This window comes from Bemisia tabaci, chromosome 2, assembly GCF_918797505.1.
Source record: "Bemisia tabaci chromosome 2, PGI_BMITA_v3".
NCBI classification, from domain to species: domain Eukaryota; kingdom Metazoa; phylum Arthropoda; class Insecta; order Hemiptera; family Aleyrodidae; genus Bemisia; species Bemisia tabaci.
This window is the reverse complement of record NC_092794.1, coordinates 39,317,230-39,338,229: the sequence shown is the minus strand read 5'-3', so window position 1 is coordinate 39,338,229 and position 21,000 is coordinate 39,317,230. Positions and strand designations below refer to the sequence as shown.

The 21,000-nt window shown below is 38.9% G+C and overlaps 1 protein-coding gene across 6 annotated transcripts in view; it reads right to left on the bottom strand.

Moving 5' to 3' along the window:
* Positions 1 to 555: 555 nt before the first annotated feature.
* LOC109041769 (cytosolic carboxypeptidase 2) overlaps positions 556 to 21,000 on the bottom strand; it is a 302,746-nt gene continuing 282,301 nt past the window's right edge. For 3 of the 6 annotated variants that reach the window (XM_072297299.1, XM_072297298.1, XM_072297301.1), the window contains 2 exons: positions 15,458 to 15,596; positions 558 to 3,480 (listed from right to left, as the gene is read on the bottom strand). In XM_072297299.1, the coding sequence (XP_072153400.1) occupies positions 3,175 to 3,480; positions 15,458 to 15,596 (445 nt within the window). In that variant the 3' untranslated portion in view covers positions 558 to 3,174. Of the gene's footprint in view, positions 3,481 to 12,504; positions 15,597 to 21,000 lie in introns of those variants that run through there. The other 3 variants (XM_072297303.1, XM_072297300.1, XM_072297302.1) reach the window with 3 other exon arrangements.

Below are 21,000 nucleotides of genomic sequence, written 5' to 3'. Positions count from 1 at the left end.
CTTCTAGGCATGAGATCTGTCTTTAGAGAAGACGCCCAAGCAACACCCGCAGAGCTGACCTATGGCGAACCTCTACGCCTCCCAGGGGAATTACTGGTCGCAAACCCAACTCAAGAAAACCCCGCAGAATACGTCAGCAAACTGCGCACCCAGATGGCAAATCTTTGGCCCAAACCTGCCTCTCGCCACGGCACAGCAAACACGTTCATATTCAAGGACCTGAAGACATGCTCCCACGCCTTCCTCAGAGACGACACAAGCCGCAAGTCTCTACAGCCCCCCTACACTGGGCCATACAAAATCGTAGAGCGTACCGACAAAGTGTACAAACTTCTAATAAAAGGCAGACAAGTCAACATCAGCATCGACCGCCTTAAACCGGCCTACATCCTGCCCGAAGAACCAGCCTCTGTACAACTCGCACATACCAAAACCACTCCGGCCCCAGCTGCGGTCCCGCCCCCAACACCCAACGAAGCGGAGACCAAAGCCCCGGAATACAGGACTCGATCAGGGAGGAAAGTGCATTTCCGCTTCCCGGACTTGGTCAAACAATAAAGAAAGCTCACACCAAAATTCACCAACTTCTTAGAGACTCCGTCTCAGCCGTAGGGGAGTACTGTGGCGGCCAATCACCGCCTCTCCAGCGCGGCGCATCCCGCGCTCGCCCGTGATTGGCCGACACGGTCGCTCCCCGAGGGTATAAGACCAGCGCCCCCGGCCACCTATGGCACTCGTGCTCAGTCCTCAAGTCAGTCAAGTCCAGTCGCACCAGCCACGCTGCTCCAGTCTTCGCTCGCTCCAGACGCCAACCATCCTGTCTCTCATCACCATCTAAAACGGCCCTTTTCAGGGCCACCACATCACTTGAGCACCCACACCGTATTTTCACAAACTTTTATACATTTAAAACTAAAGAAAATGAAAAGAACGTTTAAAGTTACCCTTGAAAATTAATTTTCATTGACTTCTGACATTTTGGGACAGAGTTATGAGCAAATTTCGGGGGAAAATCTTCAACTTTGATGGGCTGTAGAGCCAAAAAAGAGCATTTTCAGGAAAAATGTAATGGTAAAAACAGTTTTATTTTGACCCAAAAAATCGATTCCTGAAGTCTAGCGTACAATCCCTGGGACACCCTGCATATAACCTTGAAGTCAAAATTCCTGGAAAATGGAGCTTTCCCAAAGAAAAAATTGCCACAGCAGAAAGAAATACCTATCGTTTCCTTTGTTTTTGAAGTACAAAAGTAGCTGAAAATATTTTCTGCTCATGAAAATAAAATTTGCTGATACTTATTAAAGCACATTTTTATGGCTTCTACACGGAAAAAAAGGCCTGCTATCCGAGCGGACTAGTCCGTACTGGTGCAGGAAAGTTCCTGTGAATATAGCGCTATAGAGGGTTACAGGGGTTGACGACAGTAATAGTACCTGTGAATTTGATGGTCACTATGCCGGAGTGGACAACTGCGAATGTCTCGCTACGCCGCCCGTCCTACTCATTCACTACTCCAGAGAGGTCCGCTGTGAATACCGGAACTCCCGGTCGTTCATACGGGCTTATTCGTTAGTTAGATCAGGCCAAGACAGATTTTGTAACAGAGCTAGGACTGATGTAATCACAGTACCGAATTTCTTTTTCTTTCCCCCCCCCCCTTCTCAGCCCTGCTGCTCCAGGGATCCTCAGGTTTTCGCTGTGCATTAGACCAGTTATTATTCGTTGAGAAAGCTCTTGTTCCTATATAGGAATAAGAGTTTATTAATTCTTCAGGTTCGCATCCGTTTTAGCAATTTCGTACTTCCCGTTCATGCGCAGTTCATGATGTAAGTCAGAAACCCAAAAAATCCCCGCAATCAAGATCTGGTGCTCCTGTATCAGTTTCTGTTTGATTTTGATAGTTTTTCCGAAAGATGAGAGCGTTTTAAAAGAGCTGTCAAGCGTCAAAGCTGTTCAAAAGCTCAAAGATGTGTGTGTTTATCAGTCATTGAACACCGTCATGAATTTTCTACCAATTTTCAAAATTCGTCACCCTTTAGTTACTTATTAACTAAATAAATAAATAAGCAAAGAATGGGGGAAATAATTGTTTCATGTAACACATTTGCTTTGAAGTTAACGTGCATCACGCGTTTGTCGATGTCAGTATTTTCTCCCTTTGGATTTCAGCCTTTCAATAAATCAGTGGGACTTAATAGTTGCGTTACTATAATATCGTGAATGTGTAATGAAATGCCAGTATTCTTAAAAATTCAAATTGCGGATTTTATCATTGATTGATTTCTAAATGAGTGACCAAATAACAAATATACAAGCATCATAAAACCATCGATTCCATTAAAAATGAATGAATGCAAAAAAAAATTGAATATTAGTTACATTAAATTCCTCACTGTTGTCTAGCTATGCGTAACTCAAAGGGTAAATATTCTCGCGTTGTACTTGATAGATGTATAAAGTAGGTGTGCACTTGTTTGCAGGTGTGATGGGGCAAAAACAATAAAGATCCAAAATACGAAAAATTGAATGATTCTGTGAAGTAAAATGTGAGAAATGAAATAAGAAAGATAAAAATGTGAGTAATAATGTGTGAGTGACGAATTCTGAAAATCTAGAATATTCGAGGGCCTAAAATGGCCTAATAAACACACTCACCTTGACAGTACACTTAATCCTTAACTGCCTACAGCTCTCGTAGAATCGTCTCAGATTTCTTCAAATACATCAACATCGTACACAAAAACAGAACAGAAAATAACACAGTGTTCACACAGATATTAATATTTCAACTGAAACTTGGAAAGCAGTTAAAACGGTCAGAACGGTTGGAAGTCAAACACCAATATGGCGCGCGGTGGTAAGTGGACAAAGACCACGCCAACGGTAATTAGTTGGCCGGACAGACATGCGGAAATGCGGACCAACGCGGGGTTGAGCCCTGATCCTTCTGTCCCGACGGGGGTCGATGCGTCCGGTATCCACGGGGTGGACTTTCCCCGTTCGTTGGCGCCGACCAGCCGCTCGTCATTACTGAAGTTACGGTATTCATCTCAGACCGGAACAGCCGGGTTCCACAGGCGACCTGAGTACGGGGTTGACAACCAGGAGTCGCCTGGGTCTTTATCAGACAGTCGTTCCTCAAGCTCGTACCTCAAATTAACCGAGCAGGTCCGCTCACGTAGCGGACCACTTTTTTTTCCTTGTAACTGGCTCAAAAAAAAGAAGAAAAAAAAGGAAGAAAAAAAGGAAGAAAAAAAGGAAGAAAAAAAAGGAAGAAAAAAAAGGAAGAAAAAAAACAAAAAAAAAGTTCACAGAAACCCACCTTTCTCTGAAGTTAATTTCATTTAATGAAAAAAGACCGCTTACTTTAGGTTCATCTGGAAGACATGGAGAGGTAACAGTGAGGTAGTACACATTATTTCCAGCAAGAGATCGGCAGAGAAGACGAAGCTTACTGTAAGTTGATTTTATTGGATGATTCTGAAAAGTAGGAGAACTCGGTTAGAGGAAAAACCAGTAGCGTGGAGTGACCAAAAATACAGGGTGTCCCAAAAGTCCGTAACCCCCCCCCCCCCCCCCGTAAATTGCGAGCACATAAACGGTTAGAGATAGAATAACGGAACTCTGAAAATGTTTCTATCTCAAAGGGATCATCTTCTAGGATGTTTAGAATTTTTGTCCCTCCCGCAAGGTGGGCAAGGAGATCCCCACTTTTTTTCAAATAGTATCCCCCACCTTGTGAAATATCATTTAAAAGAACAATAAGAACTAAGAATTTGGGCGCAAAACCGTCGATCAATATCTTGTATTTTGACCCAGTTATGGTAGGTTTAAGGTCAAATTTGACCTATTTTAAGAAATCATAACTCCGGATCAAATTACCGTAAAGAACAAATTAAAACGGGACAATTTACGAGATAGTAAGCACTTTTAAGTTAAAATCACAGAAATTACTTCAAAATAATTTTAAGGGGAGTCCGGACTCCCAAATACGTCAGTTCAAAAGTCATACGATTTTCCGACGAAATGATAGCCAATTTTCACGGGCTTTGCCTTAACATCATCTCGGTAAATTCAAAATTAGTTCAACATTGCGTTGTGAAGTCCCCAAATTTCGGGCAAAGTTCAGGTAAAACAAAATTTAAGGTGATTCAATTTGACCGGTTAAACCTCGGTTTTTTTTTTAACTTTGCCCGAAATTTGGGGACTTCATAACTCAATGTTGAACTAATTTTGAATTTACCGAGATGATGTTAAGGCAAAGCTCGTGAAAAGTGGCTATCATTTCGTCGGAAAATCGTATGACCCTTGAATTGACGTATTTGGGAGTCCGGACCTCCCTTAAAATTATTTTGAAGTGATTTCTGTGATTTTAACTTAAAAGTGCTTACTATCTCGTAAATTGTCTCGTTTTATTATTTTCTTTACGGTAATTTGAACCGGAGTTATGATTTCTGAAAATAGGTCAAATTTGACCTTAAACCTACCATAACTGGGTCAAAATTCAAGATATTGATCGGCGGTTTTTCTTAGTTCTTATTGTTTTTTTTTTTTTTTTTTTTTTTTTTTTAATGATATTTCACAAGGTAAGGGATACTATTTGAAAAAAATATATATTGGGGATCTCCCTGCCCCCCTTGAGGGAGGGGCAAAAAATCTAAACATCCTAGAAGATGGTCCCTTTTGAGACAGAAACATTCCCGAAGTTTCGTTTTTCCATCTAATAACGTTCACAAATTACGGGGGGGGGGGGGGATTATGGACTTTTAGGACATCCTGTATAAGGGCAGCAGTAGTTAGTATTTTGGGCAACTCTCGATTACAGCTCTTGTACAGGCTGTCCCAAAAATCCGTACCTACCCCCCTCGGGTAACTTTCGAACGGGTAGAGATAGAAAAAAGAGAGTTTGGGAATGCTTCTACTTCAAAGGTGACCATCTCCTAGGGGGGTCAACATTTTTGCCCCTCCCTCAGGGGGAGCGAGGAGCCCCCAATTGTATTTTCAAATGGCATCCCCTATCTTGTGATACAACATTCAGATGAACATTAAAAACTAAGAATTTTGGCGCAAACCGCAGATTAATGTCTTAATTTGTGAGACAGTTATAATAGGTCAAAGGTCAAATTTGACCTATTTTAAAAAAATCAGAAGTCCTGTTCAAATTACCGTAGAGAAGAAATTAAAGCGGGAAAATTTAGCAAAGTGTAAGCACTGATGAGTAAAAATCACAAAAATCACCTCAAACTAATTTTAAGGGGGGATCCGGACCCCAAAATACGTCAATTCAAGGGTCATAAGATTTTCCGACGAAATGATAGCCAATTTTCACGAGCTTTGCCTCAACATCATCTCGGTAAATTCAAAATTAGTTCAACATTGAGTTATGAAGTCCCCAAATTTCGGGCAAAGTTAAAAAAGAAAACCGAAGTTTAACCGGTCAAATTGAATACCCTTAAATTGTATTTATCTGAACTTTGCCCGAAATTTAGGGACTTCACAACGCAATTTTGAACTAATTTTGAACTCATCAAGATAATGTTGAGGCAACGCTCGGGAAAATTGGCTCATTTCGCGGGAAAATCGTGCGACCTTTGAATTGACGTATTTGGGAGTCTGGAATCCCCCTCAAAATTAGTTTGAGGTGATTTCTGTGATTTTTACTTAAAAGTGATTAAGATTTGCAAAATTTTCCCGTTTTATTTTTTTTTATTTTTTTATTTTTTAGGGAATTTTATTCAAATATAACGTAACTACTACAAGTATTTACATTTATCTATCTCCATGTTTTAAAACTAAAACTAAAAGATTGCATTAAGTTAACAGGGTAACGTTAGATAATACGATGATTATCTTAAAAAAGAGGAATTGTAAAATTCTCTGCCTTCTTTTTTAGAGATATTAAAGCATATTTGTTTTCAGTTCAATTATTTCACATTCTTCCTTTTACACTCAATTCACACTCTAATTCATTCCTTACAGACTACTCACAAAGTAAATCTTGATGGAAATTCAAAGGTCTCCCACCTTTTTTATCTTTCCACTAATATTGTGCTATCAAAGAGGTTTACAAGGCTGTCAATGAAGAGGCCTTCATTGACATGTTTTTCAAGACGACATTCATATCTCTTCGTTGTCTCAGCAATTACTTGTCTAACCGTGGGTACCTCCAATTCACTCCTTATGTCTTCGTTCCTTACGAGGCATGGCACTCCCAATAATTTCTCGCAGATCCCTCGACTGGAATCTTTCTACCTATTCATATTAGATTTGCTTGCACAACTCCATAGTTGTGAAGCACGGTTTTAATATTTGATTATACAGTAAAATTTTGTATTTCTTTGACAATTTTGATCTTTTGCCCAGCAACCAATACATTTTTTATATGTTTTTATTTAATTTTTTTCACCTCGATTTTAATATGATCTTTAAAAGTAAGTCTAGAGTCTAAATAAACTCCTAAATATCTAGCACTTGTAACGTAAGGAATTTGTTCAGCTTCTATGAGAACTGGTAACTGTGGTATTTTCTAAGTTGTAAAAACAGTATGAGCGCAGATTTACCTGCGTTGGGCGTGGTGCCATTGTCAGAAACCCATCCAGCCATTTCATCAATAGCTTTTTGTAATCTATGATTAGAAATGAAAATGTCTTTGTCTCTTTCTGCTAAAGCAGTATCATCTGCAAAAGTGCCGATAAAGCCCCTCTTCGATTTTGAGATGTTGCTAGTGAAGATATCCCATCCCATCCCATCCCATCCCATTCAATCCCATTCAACCTATAATAGTTACCCAACCTATGTCAGCAATTCTTTCGTTCACGATAACTATCGTTAGATTTACGTCAGCTGATTCAAATTTTGTAATTTTGTCCATTTTGGTTTCACGAAGAACTGTATAGATTTTCGGTTAAATCACATTTACCGTTTACTTATAAACGGTAATTAACGTAAGTGCCCTACTTACGCTGTTTTCCACTAAACTGTTTTTATTAAAGTTCCATTCCTTGGTTTCCTTGGTAACCTTCGTTTGCTATCAGCTGATGTATTATTTCCATTTCCCGGCCAAGTCTGGTTTTTTTTTTTTTTTTTTTTTTTTTTTTTTTTTTTTATAAATCTTTGCCAGGTTAGTTCTAATTTCTTTGCCAGCATTTATTCTACTACCTCCCCTCCCAGCTCATTTTTCTAACTCCCGCAGCCCCCCACTCATTATCTTACTCTTACTATAGTAAAAAAATATAAGGCCTTTTTTGTGTGTACGTCCGTGTCATTTCGCATGCTCATTGGTCTTTCATTAACCAATCAGAAAACTTCATTGAAAATCCCCGGGAAATTTAAATGTATTCTTCCGTAAAGGAATTAATGATAGGTAGACACGTATAAAAATGGGATGTATTTCTTCTAATTAACCAGGATAAAAAGGAGGAATATTACCTATACAGGATAGTCTTGGAAAAACGGGATGTACCTATATTAATAAACCGGGATAACAGGAAGGATATCGATCTTTATATATCGATATTCGATACATCGTTTGTTCTAAAGCAGTATTGACTGGGATAAAACGGGATTTCTTCATAATAACCGGGATAAAAGGGAGGGATTTTACCTATACAGGATCGTCATGGATAAAGCGGGATGTAACTACATTAAGAAACCGGGATAACAGGAAGAATATCGATCTTTATATATCGATATTCGATATATCGTTAATCGTTATCGTTAAAGGAATTAATGATAGGTAGACACGTATAAAAATGGGATGTATTTCTTCTATATAACCAGGATAAAAGGGAGGAATATTACCTATACAGGATAGTCCTGGAAGAACGGGATGTACCTATATTAATAAACCGGGATAACAGGACGAATATCGATCTTTGTGTATCGATCTTCGATACATCGTTTGTTCTAAAGCAGTATTGACTGGGATAAAACGGGATTTCTTCATAATAACCGGGATAAAAGGGAGGGATTTTACCTATACAGGATAGTCATGGATAAAACGGGATGTAACTATATTAAGAAACCGGGATAACAGGAAGGATATCGATATTTGTGTATCGATCTTCGATACATCGTCTGTTCTGAAGCAGTATTGACTGGGATAAAACGGGATTTCTTCATAATAACCGGGATAAAAGGGAGGGATTTTACCTATACAGGATCGTCATGGATAAAGCGGGATGTAACTACATTAAGAAACCGGGATAACAGGAAGAATATCGATCTTTATATATCGATATTCGATATATCGTTAATCGTTATCGTTAAAGGAATTAATGATAGGTAGACACGTATAAAAATGGGATGTATTTCTTCTATATAACCAGGATAAAAGGGAGGAATATTACCTATACAGGATAGTCCTGGAAGAACGGGATGTACCTATATTAATAAACCGGGATAACAGGAAGGATATCGATCTTTGTGTATCGATCTTCGATACATCGTTTGTTCTAAAGCAGTATTGACTGGGATAAAACGGGATTTCTTCATAATAATCGGGATAAAAGGGAGGGATTTTACCTATACAGGATAGTCATGGATAAAACGGGATGTAACTATATTAAGAAACCGGGATAACAGGAAGGATATCGATCTTTGTGTATCGATCTTCGATACATCGTCTGTTCTGAAGCAGTATTGACTGGGATAAAACGGGATTTCTTCATAATAACCGGGATAAAAGGGAGGAATATTACCTATACAGGATATTCCTGGAAGAACGGGATGTACCTATATTAATAAACCGGGATAACAGGAAGGATATCGATCTTTGTGTATCGATCTTCGATACATCGTTTGTTCTAAAGCAGTATTGACTGGGATAAAACGGCATTTCTTCATAATAACCGGGATAAAAGGGAGGGATTTTACCTATACAGGATAGTCATGGATAAAACGGGATGTAACTATATTAAGAAACCGGGATAACAGGAAGGATATCGATCTTTATAAATCGATATTCGATATATCGTTTGATTTAAAGGAGTATTGACTGGGATAAAAGGTGATTTACGGGATTTCTTCAAAGTGACCGGGATAGTATGCAGTAATTTTACCTATATAAACAGTATAGTCGTGGATAAAACTGGATGTAACTATGTTAAGAAACCGGGATAACAGGACGGATATCGATCTTTGTGTATCGATCTTCGATACATCGTTTGTTCTAAAGCAGTATTGACTGAGATAAAACTGGATTTCTTCATTATAACCGGGATAAACGGGAGGGATTTTACCTATACAGGATGGTCATGGATAAAGCGGGATGTAACTATATTAAGAAACCGGGATAACAGGAAGGATATCGATCTTTATATGTCGATATTCGATATATCGTTAATCGTTATCGTTAAAGGAGTTAATGATAGGTAGACACGTATAAAAATAGGATGGATTTCTTCTAATTAACCAGGATAAAAGGGAGAAATATTACCTATACAGGATAGTCATGGATAAAACGGGATGTAACTATATTAAGAAACCGGGATAACAGGAAGGATATCGATCTTTATGTATCGATATTCGATATATCGTTTGATTTAAAGGAGTATTCACTGGGATCAAAGGTGATTTACGGGATTTCTTCATAATGACCAGGATAATATGCGGTAGTTTTACCTATACAGCACAATAGTCATGGATAAAACTGGATGTAACTATGTTAAGAAACCGGGATAAAACATAAATCAAATGCATCATGAAACACAGCAAACACAATAAACACATCATGAAACACAGCAAACACATCATGAAACACAGCAAACACATCATGAAACACCCCAACACATCATGAATCACAATCAAACACATCAAACACAACAAACACATCATGAAACACAGCAAACACATCATGAAACACAATCAAACACATCAAACACAACAAACACATCATGGAACACAGAAAAAACACAATCAAACACATCAAACACAACAAACACATCATGAAACACAATCAAACACAACAAACACATCATGCAACACAATCAAACAAATCAAATACATCAAACTGTTAATCGCATGTATCGATAATCGCATGTTTCATTGAACCCTTCAGGAATGCCAAGTCAAAATTTAAAGTTAAAAGAAGGAGCAGTGGTTATGTTACTACGCAACATTTGTATCGAGGATGGATTGTGCAATGGGACAAGATTAATTGTCTTAAAAATAAACAAATGAATTTTGCATTGCTCAGTTTTAACAGGAGAAAATAAAGGAAAAATAGTTGCACTACCAAAAATTACACTTGACACAAAAGAAGAGACAAACCTACCTTTTGTTTTGAATAGGAAACAATTCCCCGTTAGATTAGCATTTGCTATGACTATTAGTGAAAGCCAAGGGCAATCGTTTGACAGAGTGGGAATTTTTATAGATAAATAAAGACCAATGTTCGCTCACGGGCAACTGTATGTAGCATTGTCTAGATGTAGGACTAAAGAAGGTTTAAAAATAAAAATCATTAATTTTGATGACAAAAAAAAATAAAAACACAGCAATGAACATTGTGTATCAAGAAGTTCTGCAATAACTTTGTTTATTTTCTACTGATAAAATTGAGGAATGAAATATTTACTTATTATCTTCAAAACAATGAATTTTGTCCCATTGCACAATCCATCCTCGATACAAATGTTGCGTAGTAACATAACCACTGCTCCTTCTTTTAACTTTAAATTTTGACTTGGCATTCCTGAAGGGTTCAATGAAACATGCGATTATCGATACATGCGATTAACAGTTTGATGTATTTGATTTGTTTGATTGTGTTTCATGATGTGTTTGTTGTGTTTGATTGTGTTTCATGATGTGTTTGTTGTGTTTGATGTGTTTGATTGTGTTTTTTCTGTGTTCCATGATGTGTTTGTTGTGTTTGATGTGTTTGATTGTGTTTCATGATGTGTTTGCTGTGTTTCATGATGTGTTTGTTGTGTTTGATGTGTTTGATTGTGATTCATGATGTGTTGGGGTGTTTCATGATGTGTTTGCTGTGTTTCATGATGTGTTTGCTGTGTTTCATGATGTGTTTATTGTGTTTGCTGTGTTTCATGATGCATTTGATTTATGTTTTATCCCGGTTTCTTAACATAGTTACATCCAGTTTTATCCATGACTATTGTGCTGTATAGGTAAAACTACCGCATATTATCCTGGTCATTATGAAGAAATCCCGTAAATCACCTTTGATCCCAGTGAATACTCCTTTCAATCAAACGATATATCGAATATCGATACATAAAGATCGATATCCTTCCTGTTATCCCGGTTTCTTAATATAGTTACATCCCGTTTTATCCATGACTATCCTGTATAGGTAATATTCTTCCCTTTTATCCCGGTTATTATGAAGAAATCCCGTTTTATCCCAGTCAATACTGCTTTAGAACAAATGATGTATCGAAGATCGATACACAAAGATCGATATTCGTCCTGTTATCCCGGTTTATTAATATAAGTACATCCCGTTTCTCCAGGACTATCCTGTATAGGTAATATTTCTCCCTTTTATCCTGGTTAATTAGAAGAAATCCATCCTATTTTTATACGTGTCTACCTATCATTAACTCCTTTAACGATAACGATTAACGATATATCGAATATCGACATATAAAGATCGATATCCTTCCTGTTATCTCGGTTTCTTAATATAGTTACATCCCGCTTTATCCATGACCATCCTGTATAGGTAAAATCCCTCCCGTTTATCCCGGTTATAATGAAGAAATCCAGTTTTATCTCAGTCAATACTGCTTTAGAACAAACGATGTATCGAAGATCGATACACAAAGATCGATATCCGTCCTGTTATTCCGGTTTCTTAACATAGTTACATCCAGTTTTATCCATGACTATACTGTTTATATAGGTAAAATTACTGCATACTATCCCGGTCACTATTGACACAAAAGAAGAAACAAACCTACCTTTTGTTTTGAATAGGAAACAATTCCCCGTTAGATTAGCATTTGCTATGACTATTAGTGAAAGCCAAGGGCAATCGTTTGACAGAGTGGGAATTTTTATAGATAAATAAAGACCAATGTTCGCTCACGGGCAACTGTATGTAGCATTGTCTAGATGTAGGACTAAAGAAGGTTTAAAAATAAAAATCATTAATTTTGATGACAAAAAAAAATAAAAACACAGCAATGAACATTGTGTATCAAGAAGTTCTGCAATAACTTTGTTTATTTTCTACTGATAAAATTGAGGAATGAAATATTTACTTATTATCTTCAAAACAATTAATTTTGTCACTATGAACAAAACATTTTTTATTATGAATATAACTACAAACAAGCAGTGAACTCCAACACAATGTGTTTATAAGGCGCGTCCTTAAATCGCACATATCAATCCCTACAAACAATGATGTATATAAAAAAAAATTATGTGATATTTTCATCATTAATTAACAGAATCCAAGAGGGGGTTGGGCCGCGGAGCGGCTAGGGGGCGTAGCCCTCTAGGGCCCCACTCATTATATTTATATACTAGTATTTATATATTTTTATTTTCTTATGGCATGCCTTGCTCCCCTACCACCATTTTTTCGGAGTTTCATTCATAGGGATAAAACATTGTATTGCATATCGATCTTCGATATATCGTTCGATATAAAGCAGGATAGATAGGGATTCTACAGAATTTATTCATATTCACCGGGATAAAGGGTAGGAATTTTAAGAAAAGGGGAATAATCAGTCTGAAACGGGGTAGATAAGAATTAAACAGGATAGATAAGGATAAAGCAGGGTAATTTTTATCGATCTTCGATGTATCGTTCGATATAAAATGTGATAGACATGGATAAAACGGGATGCATCGATAATAATTGGGTTAAATGGAGGAAGTTTGAGAAAAGCAGGGGAATAATCAGTGTGTAACCGTAAAAATAAGGATAAAACAGGATAGGTAGGGTTATCCCACCCTTCGATATATCGATCTTTGACATATTGTCCAAAATGAAACAGGATGGGAAAGTAGCATAATCAATTTGAAACGGGATAGATAGAATAAATCAGGATAGCTATGGGTAAAATAGGAAGGATATAGATAGGGATAAAACGGGATGTATTGATATAACCGGGATAAAAGGGGTGTTTGTCGTGTTTGAAGTTTTTGCTGTAATTGTTGTGTTTGATGTGTTTGTCGTGTTTGATGTGCCTGTTGTGTTTAATGTGTTTGTTGAGTTTGATGTGTTTGTCGTGTTTGATGCGTTTGTCGTGTTTGATGTGTTTGATATGTTTGTCGAGTTTGATGAGTTTGATGTGTTTGTTGTGTTTGATGTGTTTGGTGTGTTTGATGTGTTTGATGTATCTGATATTTTTGTTGTCTTTGTCGTGTTTGATGTGTTTGTCGTGTTTGATGTGTTTGTCTTGTTTGATGTGTTTGACGTGTTTGATGTGTTTGACGTGTTTGATGAGTTTGCTGTGTTTATTGTGTTTGATGTGTTTGTTGTGTTTATGAGTTTGTCGTGTTTGATAAGTTTGTTGTGTTTAATAAGTTTGATACGTTCGTTTTGTTTCCACTCAACCCACCTATATTCTATCCTCAACTATACAGGGTGTCCCAAAAGTCTCTTCCATCCCCTCTAAAATTTTACGGAATTAATATTTTGAAACAAAACTTCGGGAATTTTCAAAGATCAATGTAAGCTACCTTCAGGGCCCCCCAAACTTTTCGCCCCCCCCCCCCCCCCGGGGAGGGGCTACGGGCCTCAACTTTTTTTTTCAAATGGCGACATCCTCTTTGTGACACATCAATTCAAAGAGAATCAAAAAAGAAAATTTTTGGTGCACACCGCAAGTCAAACTCTTGATTTATGAGAAACTGGCCGCCGGTCAAACTTCAAAATGACGGAAATTTACATATCCGTTTTTGTCGATGGATTGGGCCTGATGCTCCCCGTTATTAAATTAACAATTTTTGGTGAAGCATCTAGACCCGTGACTTCAGTCACGGGCTCTCCGCTAGTTATATGTATTATATATGTATAAAATATGGACCCAGGTATGATCCTTGCGGTATTCCTGCCTTTATTATCCTACTAGGCGACTGCGCCCCCTGGCCGCTCCGTGGTCCAACCCCCCAGAGGCGCTTCGCGCCTCTATTGTGCAGATATCCCGAGATCGTTAAAAGATCATTAAGAGTTAGGGAAATCCCGGTTTGGAGATGGCGGGAAGTATGTGACCGTGCGCGGCAGGAGGGGAGCGGGGAGTGGAGGAGAAACCGGTTTGATATGATTAGCGTTACACCCTCAGTGTGACACGGCACCCTTATGATTTTATACTAGGTATAGAGTAAGATATGTCGAATAACAATTATTAAATCTAACTCTAAATTTCCTGTTCTCCAGGTAAGATTTGATTAGTTTATAATGATTAAATGGTAAAAAAATTCGAATTTTGAAGAGAAGACCCAGATGCTAGACTTCATCAAAGCTGCTGCAATATCTAAAAAATCATCGAACATACTTACCTCTTTATTTTCCAATGTCCTCTCTATCAAGAGTGGTGGTAGCCACCCCCGGTCGAGGAAAATGACGACCTACTAAAGTCCTGATAGCAAAGGGGTGGCCGACACTCTTAGTCACACCTAACTCCCTTAATCTGAAAATTGATTCGATTTAGAATGGAATTCAGAGCAAACGGCGGCACGGATTCCAACGATCTTGGTGTCTACGGACGCAGCTAAGTTAGCCGGATGGCGTATAAGGGTTTCAATAAGATCCATTGAGTTTTCAAAAAGTTATAAGCACTTAATGACCCAAAACAAGGAAAATTTTACTTTTTACTTTCCCAGGAAATTTGAATATCAAGAATCCAGGGTCCTGAGAAAGTTACTCAAACTCCGCGATAACGGTAAACCTTAGACCCATAAAAGTAGGTACCTAAAGAATCGCCATGTTACCGTGTCCACGGGTTTACAATTATTATTCTAAAACAACTAACCCTGGAATACATTTAATGCTTCAAACAAAACTAATTTGTTTTAATAACATTTCCGGCTAAATCATGGGTTTTCCCAGGAAGGCAGCCTGTCGTCCCTCCCAGACTCTAATGTTGCTAGATTTGTCGCTTTTTCAGCATTTTCCCAGTTCAAACCCATGTAAAATATTGACGTTAATCGCACAATCTGGCATCCCTACCGGACTCGAATAAATGGTGAGTGGGGAAGAGAGGTGGGAATGGGACACTTCCCCTCGAGTAAAATAGAAAAAGGCAGACTCGACTACCAATATAAGGTGGAATTGTTCCACTCTTATATTGATGATTTATCATGGACGGAAGCATGATGATTAGAATGGAAGTTTTATCTATTCTTGAATCGATTTACGAAACTTGAAAGAAAGTTACCAAGAATAGAAATTTTTTTGATAATCATACTATGGACAATAATTACAAGTGATGCACACGAATGAAAAAGATTATATGAATAATCACTAAACTCTCACCTGTAATTTGATAAGGTAGTCTTGGAGATCAGAATACGTGTAGGGGTAACAGTGGGCTAAGTAGACAACATCATTGTCGTGTGGAAATTCTAGGTTGAACGACAGAATGTAGTTTGCATTCTGCTCATCCTCGCCATTCCTGAAAGGATTTTCCGAGGCGTGCGTTAAAAATTGAAGCAAGGAAATACCGATATCTGATGAGCCCCAGAAGTTGCTCTTTCTCCTTTACGTAGTACATAGTTGTTGAGGCATATAGGAACATTTCCATCGGTGCTTGCATTAGTGACACGGTGAGCGTTTACGTTCACTAGGTATTCAATTATTATAGGTATTTGAGTAGGATTTCAACAAAAAGGGACAATCACGGATTGGTTCACCTTCACACTTGATGAAAATGGCAAGAAACGCTTATTTTTCCAACAAATCTGACGCTATGGAGCGGAACCCGCGTCAAAGGAAGGGGCCAGAGCTACAATGTTGGAAAATTTGACTTGACAGTTCACTTAGGTACTGGGTTTTGGACGGTTGCTAATTTTCTTTTACATTGTTGTGTCAAATTTTTTATTGCTTAGTCTGAAAGTGCTTAAAGAGCTGATTTCATAGTATTTTTTATAATATTTTTCTGATATGGGAAATAGTATAAAAATAGATTTAAAAGTGAGAAAATGCACCGCCTAGTGACGTCATCTGAAGGCATTTCCCATTTAAACACACGAATTTTAGCAGATTAGATCATTTTGTCATGTCTTCTCCAATAATTGTTCAACTCATTAACCAAGGGTATCCTCGTGTTCAGTTCACTCAGTAGTTTCCACTTAAATATAAAATTCATCAAATTTCAGACACCTGCAAATTCTCCATTCTTCCACGTGGCAAATGTCAGTTGCCGTCGATGGTCGATTTCCGTGCTTCTCATCTTTGACGGACTCCTGCCCAGTTTTGAATCGTTCAACCCACTCAAAACAGTGAGAACAACCCATATAATGGTCTTGATAAACTTTACTTAGTATACCAAAAGTTTCGGTACAAGGTATACCGAGTTTAAATCAAAATTTATTATTATAAATCTTTGCTCTGTCAGTGATCGCATGATAAAAATCGCAGAACGCCCCGGACTTACTCGTATTCAAAGTGACACAAAATAAACACTGATCAATGTAAACAAAATCTGTAAATTTAGCGTTCTTGAGTATGTTATCAGCTATGAGGAAAGTCCAAGGAAACCTAATTCGGACGCACAATGTGCTAGTTTTCACCAAAATCCGGTTTCTAATCTAACAAACCTCGAATTGGACCTCTGCACATTCTTCCCTACCATCATGTTGATCTACGTACAGGTCGACAACTTTTCGATGAACAGAATCCAGCAAACGTAAAAACAGTATAGATTCTCTGTTCTGTCAAACTCAGAAAACTTAGAGCTTAAAGTAGTATCACTTGTTCGCTCTGAAATTTTCTCAGTGAACAGAATCTAGCAAACGTAATGATAGTGGGGATTTTCTGTTGTGACAAACTCAGAAAACTTAGAGCTTAAAAAAGTATCAGTTGTTCGCTCTGAAATCTTTTCAGTGAACAGAATCTTACAACGTACAGATATTGTAAGTTTCCTTTTCTTACCGACTCGGAAAACTTAGAGCTGACAGTAGTATCTTTATCATAGCTGCTCAAGAACAAACACAACAGATTGTCGAAACTTGCATCCAAGGTGATATTTGTGATGAATTTTATAAACAAGGTGAAAAGCACGAACACTGCACGGAACAAATTAAGAAGGAGGAGGGTATCAACGCTGAAACGCATATTAAACAGGAGCAGAACGCGCTCATACATTGTGATCTTTGTGATGAATTTCATACGGAGGGAGAAAATCATGAGCAATCTCCCGACCATATTGAAAATATGTCCACCATAAAAGACGCCTCATCTTCTGCCGATGACAACAACGATGTGAATCAAGAATATTGTGATACGAGCAAAATATCATACGATAAAAGAGAAAAACATGAAGAATCTGCAAGTCACATACGAAATTTGTTTGAGTCTAAAGTACCGATTGTTCAAGTCGAGACTGCTTGTCAAAGTAGGTTGAAAACATTTTTCATCACAAACCTCCAACCGGAGATTCTCATCATCGATGACTACCTAGTAACAGCTAAAGACCTCGTGATTGGAAAAATTAAAGAAGAACTCACCGGCGAGGCATTGAAGGTTAATATACTAGTTTACGTCGAGTACGAGAAAGCTGACGATAAGGACAAGGAAGGAATGTAGTTGAAGAAGTTTAAGACTAAAAACGAAGCTATTTTCGCGTCAACGGATCTGGACGAGCATTATGAAAAGTTCGGGGCCAAGATCAATTAAGAGTCATTCGATTTTCACATGAACGGATCCGGGTGGGTGCTGAAGAAAATACAGGGTATGGGGCTACGTGTCAACCGCTATTACGATTTACATCGAGGAAGAACGTACGTTAAGGTGCCATTTTCAACGAAGCATGTTGTCAATGTAAATAACGGTGAATCAGGCGATTGTTTCCGGTACGCAATGTTGGGAAAGTTCGTCCCGAAGGAAGCGCAGAATAAGTATCGTCCGGAAAAATATTTAGATCTGTCCAGTCGTTACGATTTCTCGGTCGTTCGATTCCCCACGAGCATAGATGACATTGTCAAATTCGAGAAAAGGAACGACGCATCGGTTTCGGTATTTGGGCTCCGTGAGAGTTTGGTGTCCAACAAGAAAAATTATACAGTTTACCCAATTGAAGTTGCCGACCCGGAAAGAGAGGATCACACCGACCTGCTGTGGCTCTCAATCCCTGTACCTTTAAGTTACCATTATTGTTGGATCAGTAACTTTGAACAACTTGTACGAAAACAATTGACAAATCGTGCAAATCGTATCTGCATCTGCAAGAAATGCTTTACGCATAAAAACTCGATGGAGCAATTGAGTCAACATAAAGTTCTTTGCTCTTTGGTAAGCAAAGATGCGTTTCTAGCTTCATTTCCCGACGAGCGATACCTCACATTCGAAAGTCACCATAAGGAAATAAAACATAATTACGTAACTTATGCAGACTTTGAAGCCTACTTAGAACAAATTCATGGTGACTCGGAGCATCCAGCGTCTGCGTATAGGGGACACATCTCAAAGTCTTACGCTTACCTCCTCGTCACGGACGATCCTGAATTTAAAATGACGGAACCGAAACTGTACCGTGGCGAGGAGGCAGATATCAAATTTCTGGACGATATAATCACTCTGGTAGGAAGAACTAGTAAGAGTTACGATGATAAAGAGGGGAAAATAATCATGACACATGAAGACCGAGCCTTATTTGAAGCGGAAAATAGGTGTGGACATTGCGAGGTGCATTTCTCACAACCAGGTATCGTAAAGGTAAGGGATCATGACCATCAAAAGAGAGCAAGAGGGAAAACAGGGTCCAACTATCGAAAAGCCTCATGTTCTAATTTCAATCGTATTTTCCGAAATGAAAAATGTGTTAGAGTTGTCCTGCACAATGGTAGTAGGCACGATTTCCACGAGGTAGTGCTGGCTCTGAACAAGTATCCTCATAGCGTCGAAATAATACCACATACGGAGGAAAATTACATCAGCATGACGGTCCTTTTGGGAAACAGGTTTTCGATCAAGTTCATCGACTCGTTCCGTTTCCTCCCGGCGTCGTAGGATAAACTGGTTCAGACGATCCCGCGCGAATTCTTCATTCGCACGAGGAAGCTCACTCGCACAGACAATGAGTTCGATATGGTTTGTCGGAAAGCTCCTTTCCCGTACGATAACGTTGACAATCTGGCCAAGCTGAACGAGACGCGTCCACCACCGCGAGAGGCTTTCTTCAACACCCTGACTCAAACGCACATCTCCGAAGAGGAATTTCCGTAATCTCGGCGAGTATTCAGATTTCTACTTGCGACTCGATGTGTGTCTCCTCAGCGATGTGTTCGAGGAGTTCCGACTCTTTAGAATGAAAAACTATGGTTTGGACTGTGCCAACTACTTAACGCTACCCGGTTTCGCTTTCGACGCCTTCTTAAAAATAACTAGAGCGAAAATCCATCTTTTCAATGATACGGATTCATGATTATGAGCTCGATCCAAGGAGGGATAACACAGGTGGTGAAACGGCACGCTCTCGCAAACAATCCTTTGATACCGGATCAGTTTGATCCTAAAATACGAGTGAACTATACAAAGTGCTTAGATGTGAAGGCACTGTACGCCCATACCATGAGGAAGCATCTACCCTACGATAACAACACCTGGGTCCCGGAAGGAGAAGAGTTGCTAACTCTGGCGAAAACTATTATCAACCATCCCGACGACGCTCCTTTCGGGTATATACTCGATGTAAATATTGAATATCCAGAACACCTCCACGACCTACACAAGGACCTTCCGTTCTTGTGCAGGAACGAAATACCACCATCGGGAGCGGGGAAATATACGAAACTATTGACGACTCTAGCTAATAAATACAACTATGTTATCCACAATGTCATGTTGAAAGAAGCGCTCGGTCAAGGATTAAAACTCCTGCGCGTCAACGGGGCAATCAAATTCCGTCAGGCTCTTTTCTTGGCACCCTTCATCGAGCTGAACGCCCGGTTGAGACGGGACGCTACGAATCCGTTCAACCAAACTCTCCTGAAACTATGCAGCAACGCTTGCTACGGAAAATTTATCGAGAATTCGTTGAAGCGAAAGAATATTAAATTGGGTACAAACAGCAGACAGATACTGAAAGCCATCTCACGGGTCAACTTCATAGATCGCACGATTTCGCAGAAGAATTGGCATTTATACACTTGAGAAGAACAGAGCTCGTCATAGACACGCCAATGGTAGTTGGTTTTTCAATCTTAGATCTGAGTAAAGTGCACATGTATCAATTCCACTATAATCACATGCTTAAGAAGTACAATCCCGACCAAGTTCAACTTCTCTATATGGATACGGACTCGTTCATTTACGAGTTGACTACACCGAACGTCTACGATGATATGATGTCAGACCTACACATGTACGACACCTTCAACTTCCCAGAAGGACACCAATATCGCAGCGCGACGAACCGCAAAAAGATGGGTACTTTTAAAGACGAAACGGCGGGAAGACCCATTGCCAAGTTCGTCGCGCTGCGACCCAAGACGTACGCCTATCGATTCAGCGACGGTGAAACGGAGAAATGGGCAAAGGGGTATCAATGGGAGCGTTGAGATCGATAAACTTCGCAAACTTTCTCACCATATTGCAGGACCCTGAATCGAGGATGAGCGCCCCAATGCGCAGGATCGGGGCGCGGAGACATAAACTATATTCATTTGAAAGTACAAAAAGAACTCTCTCCGGACTAGACGATAAACGTTGTATTTTAGAAGACGGTGTTAACACTGTTCCTTGGGGTCATCGTGACATCAACGATCTTTGCATGGTGGATGAAAGTTGCGGAGCCGAGACCGAGTTGAGAAAAATCCTCGCTGTTAAACGACCTCGTATAAATAGTATAAGTAATTCTG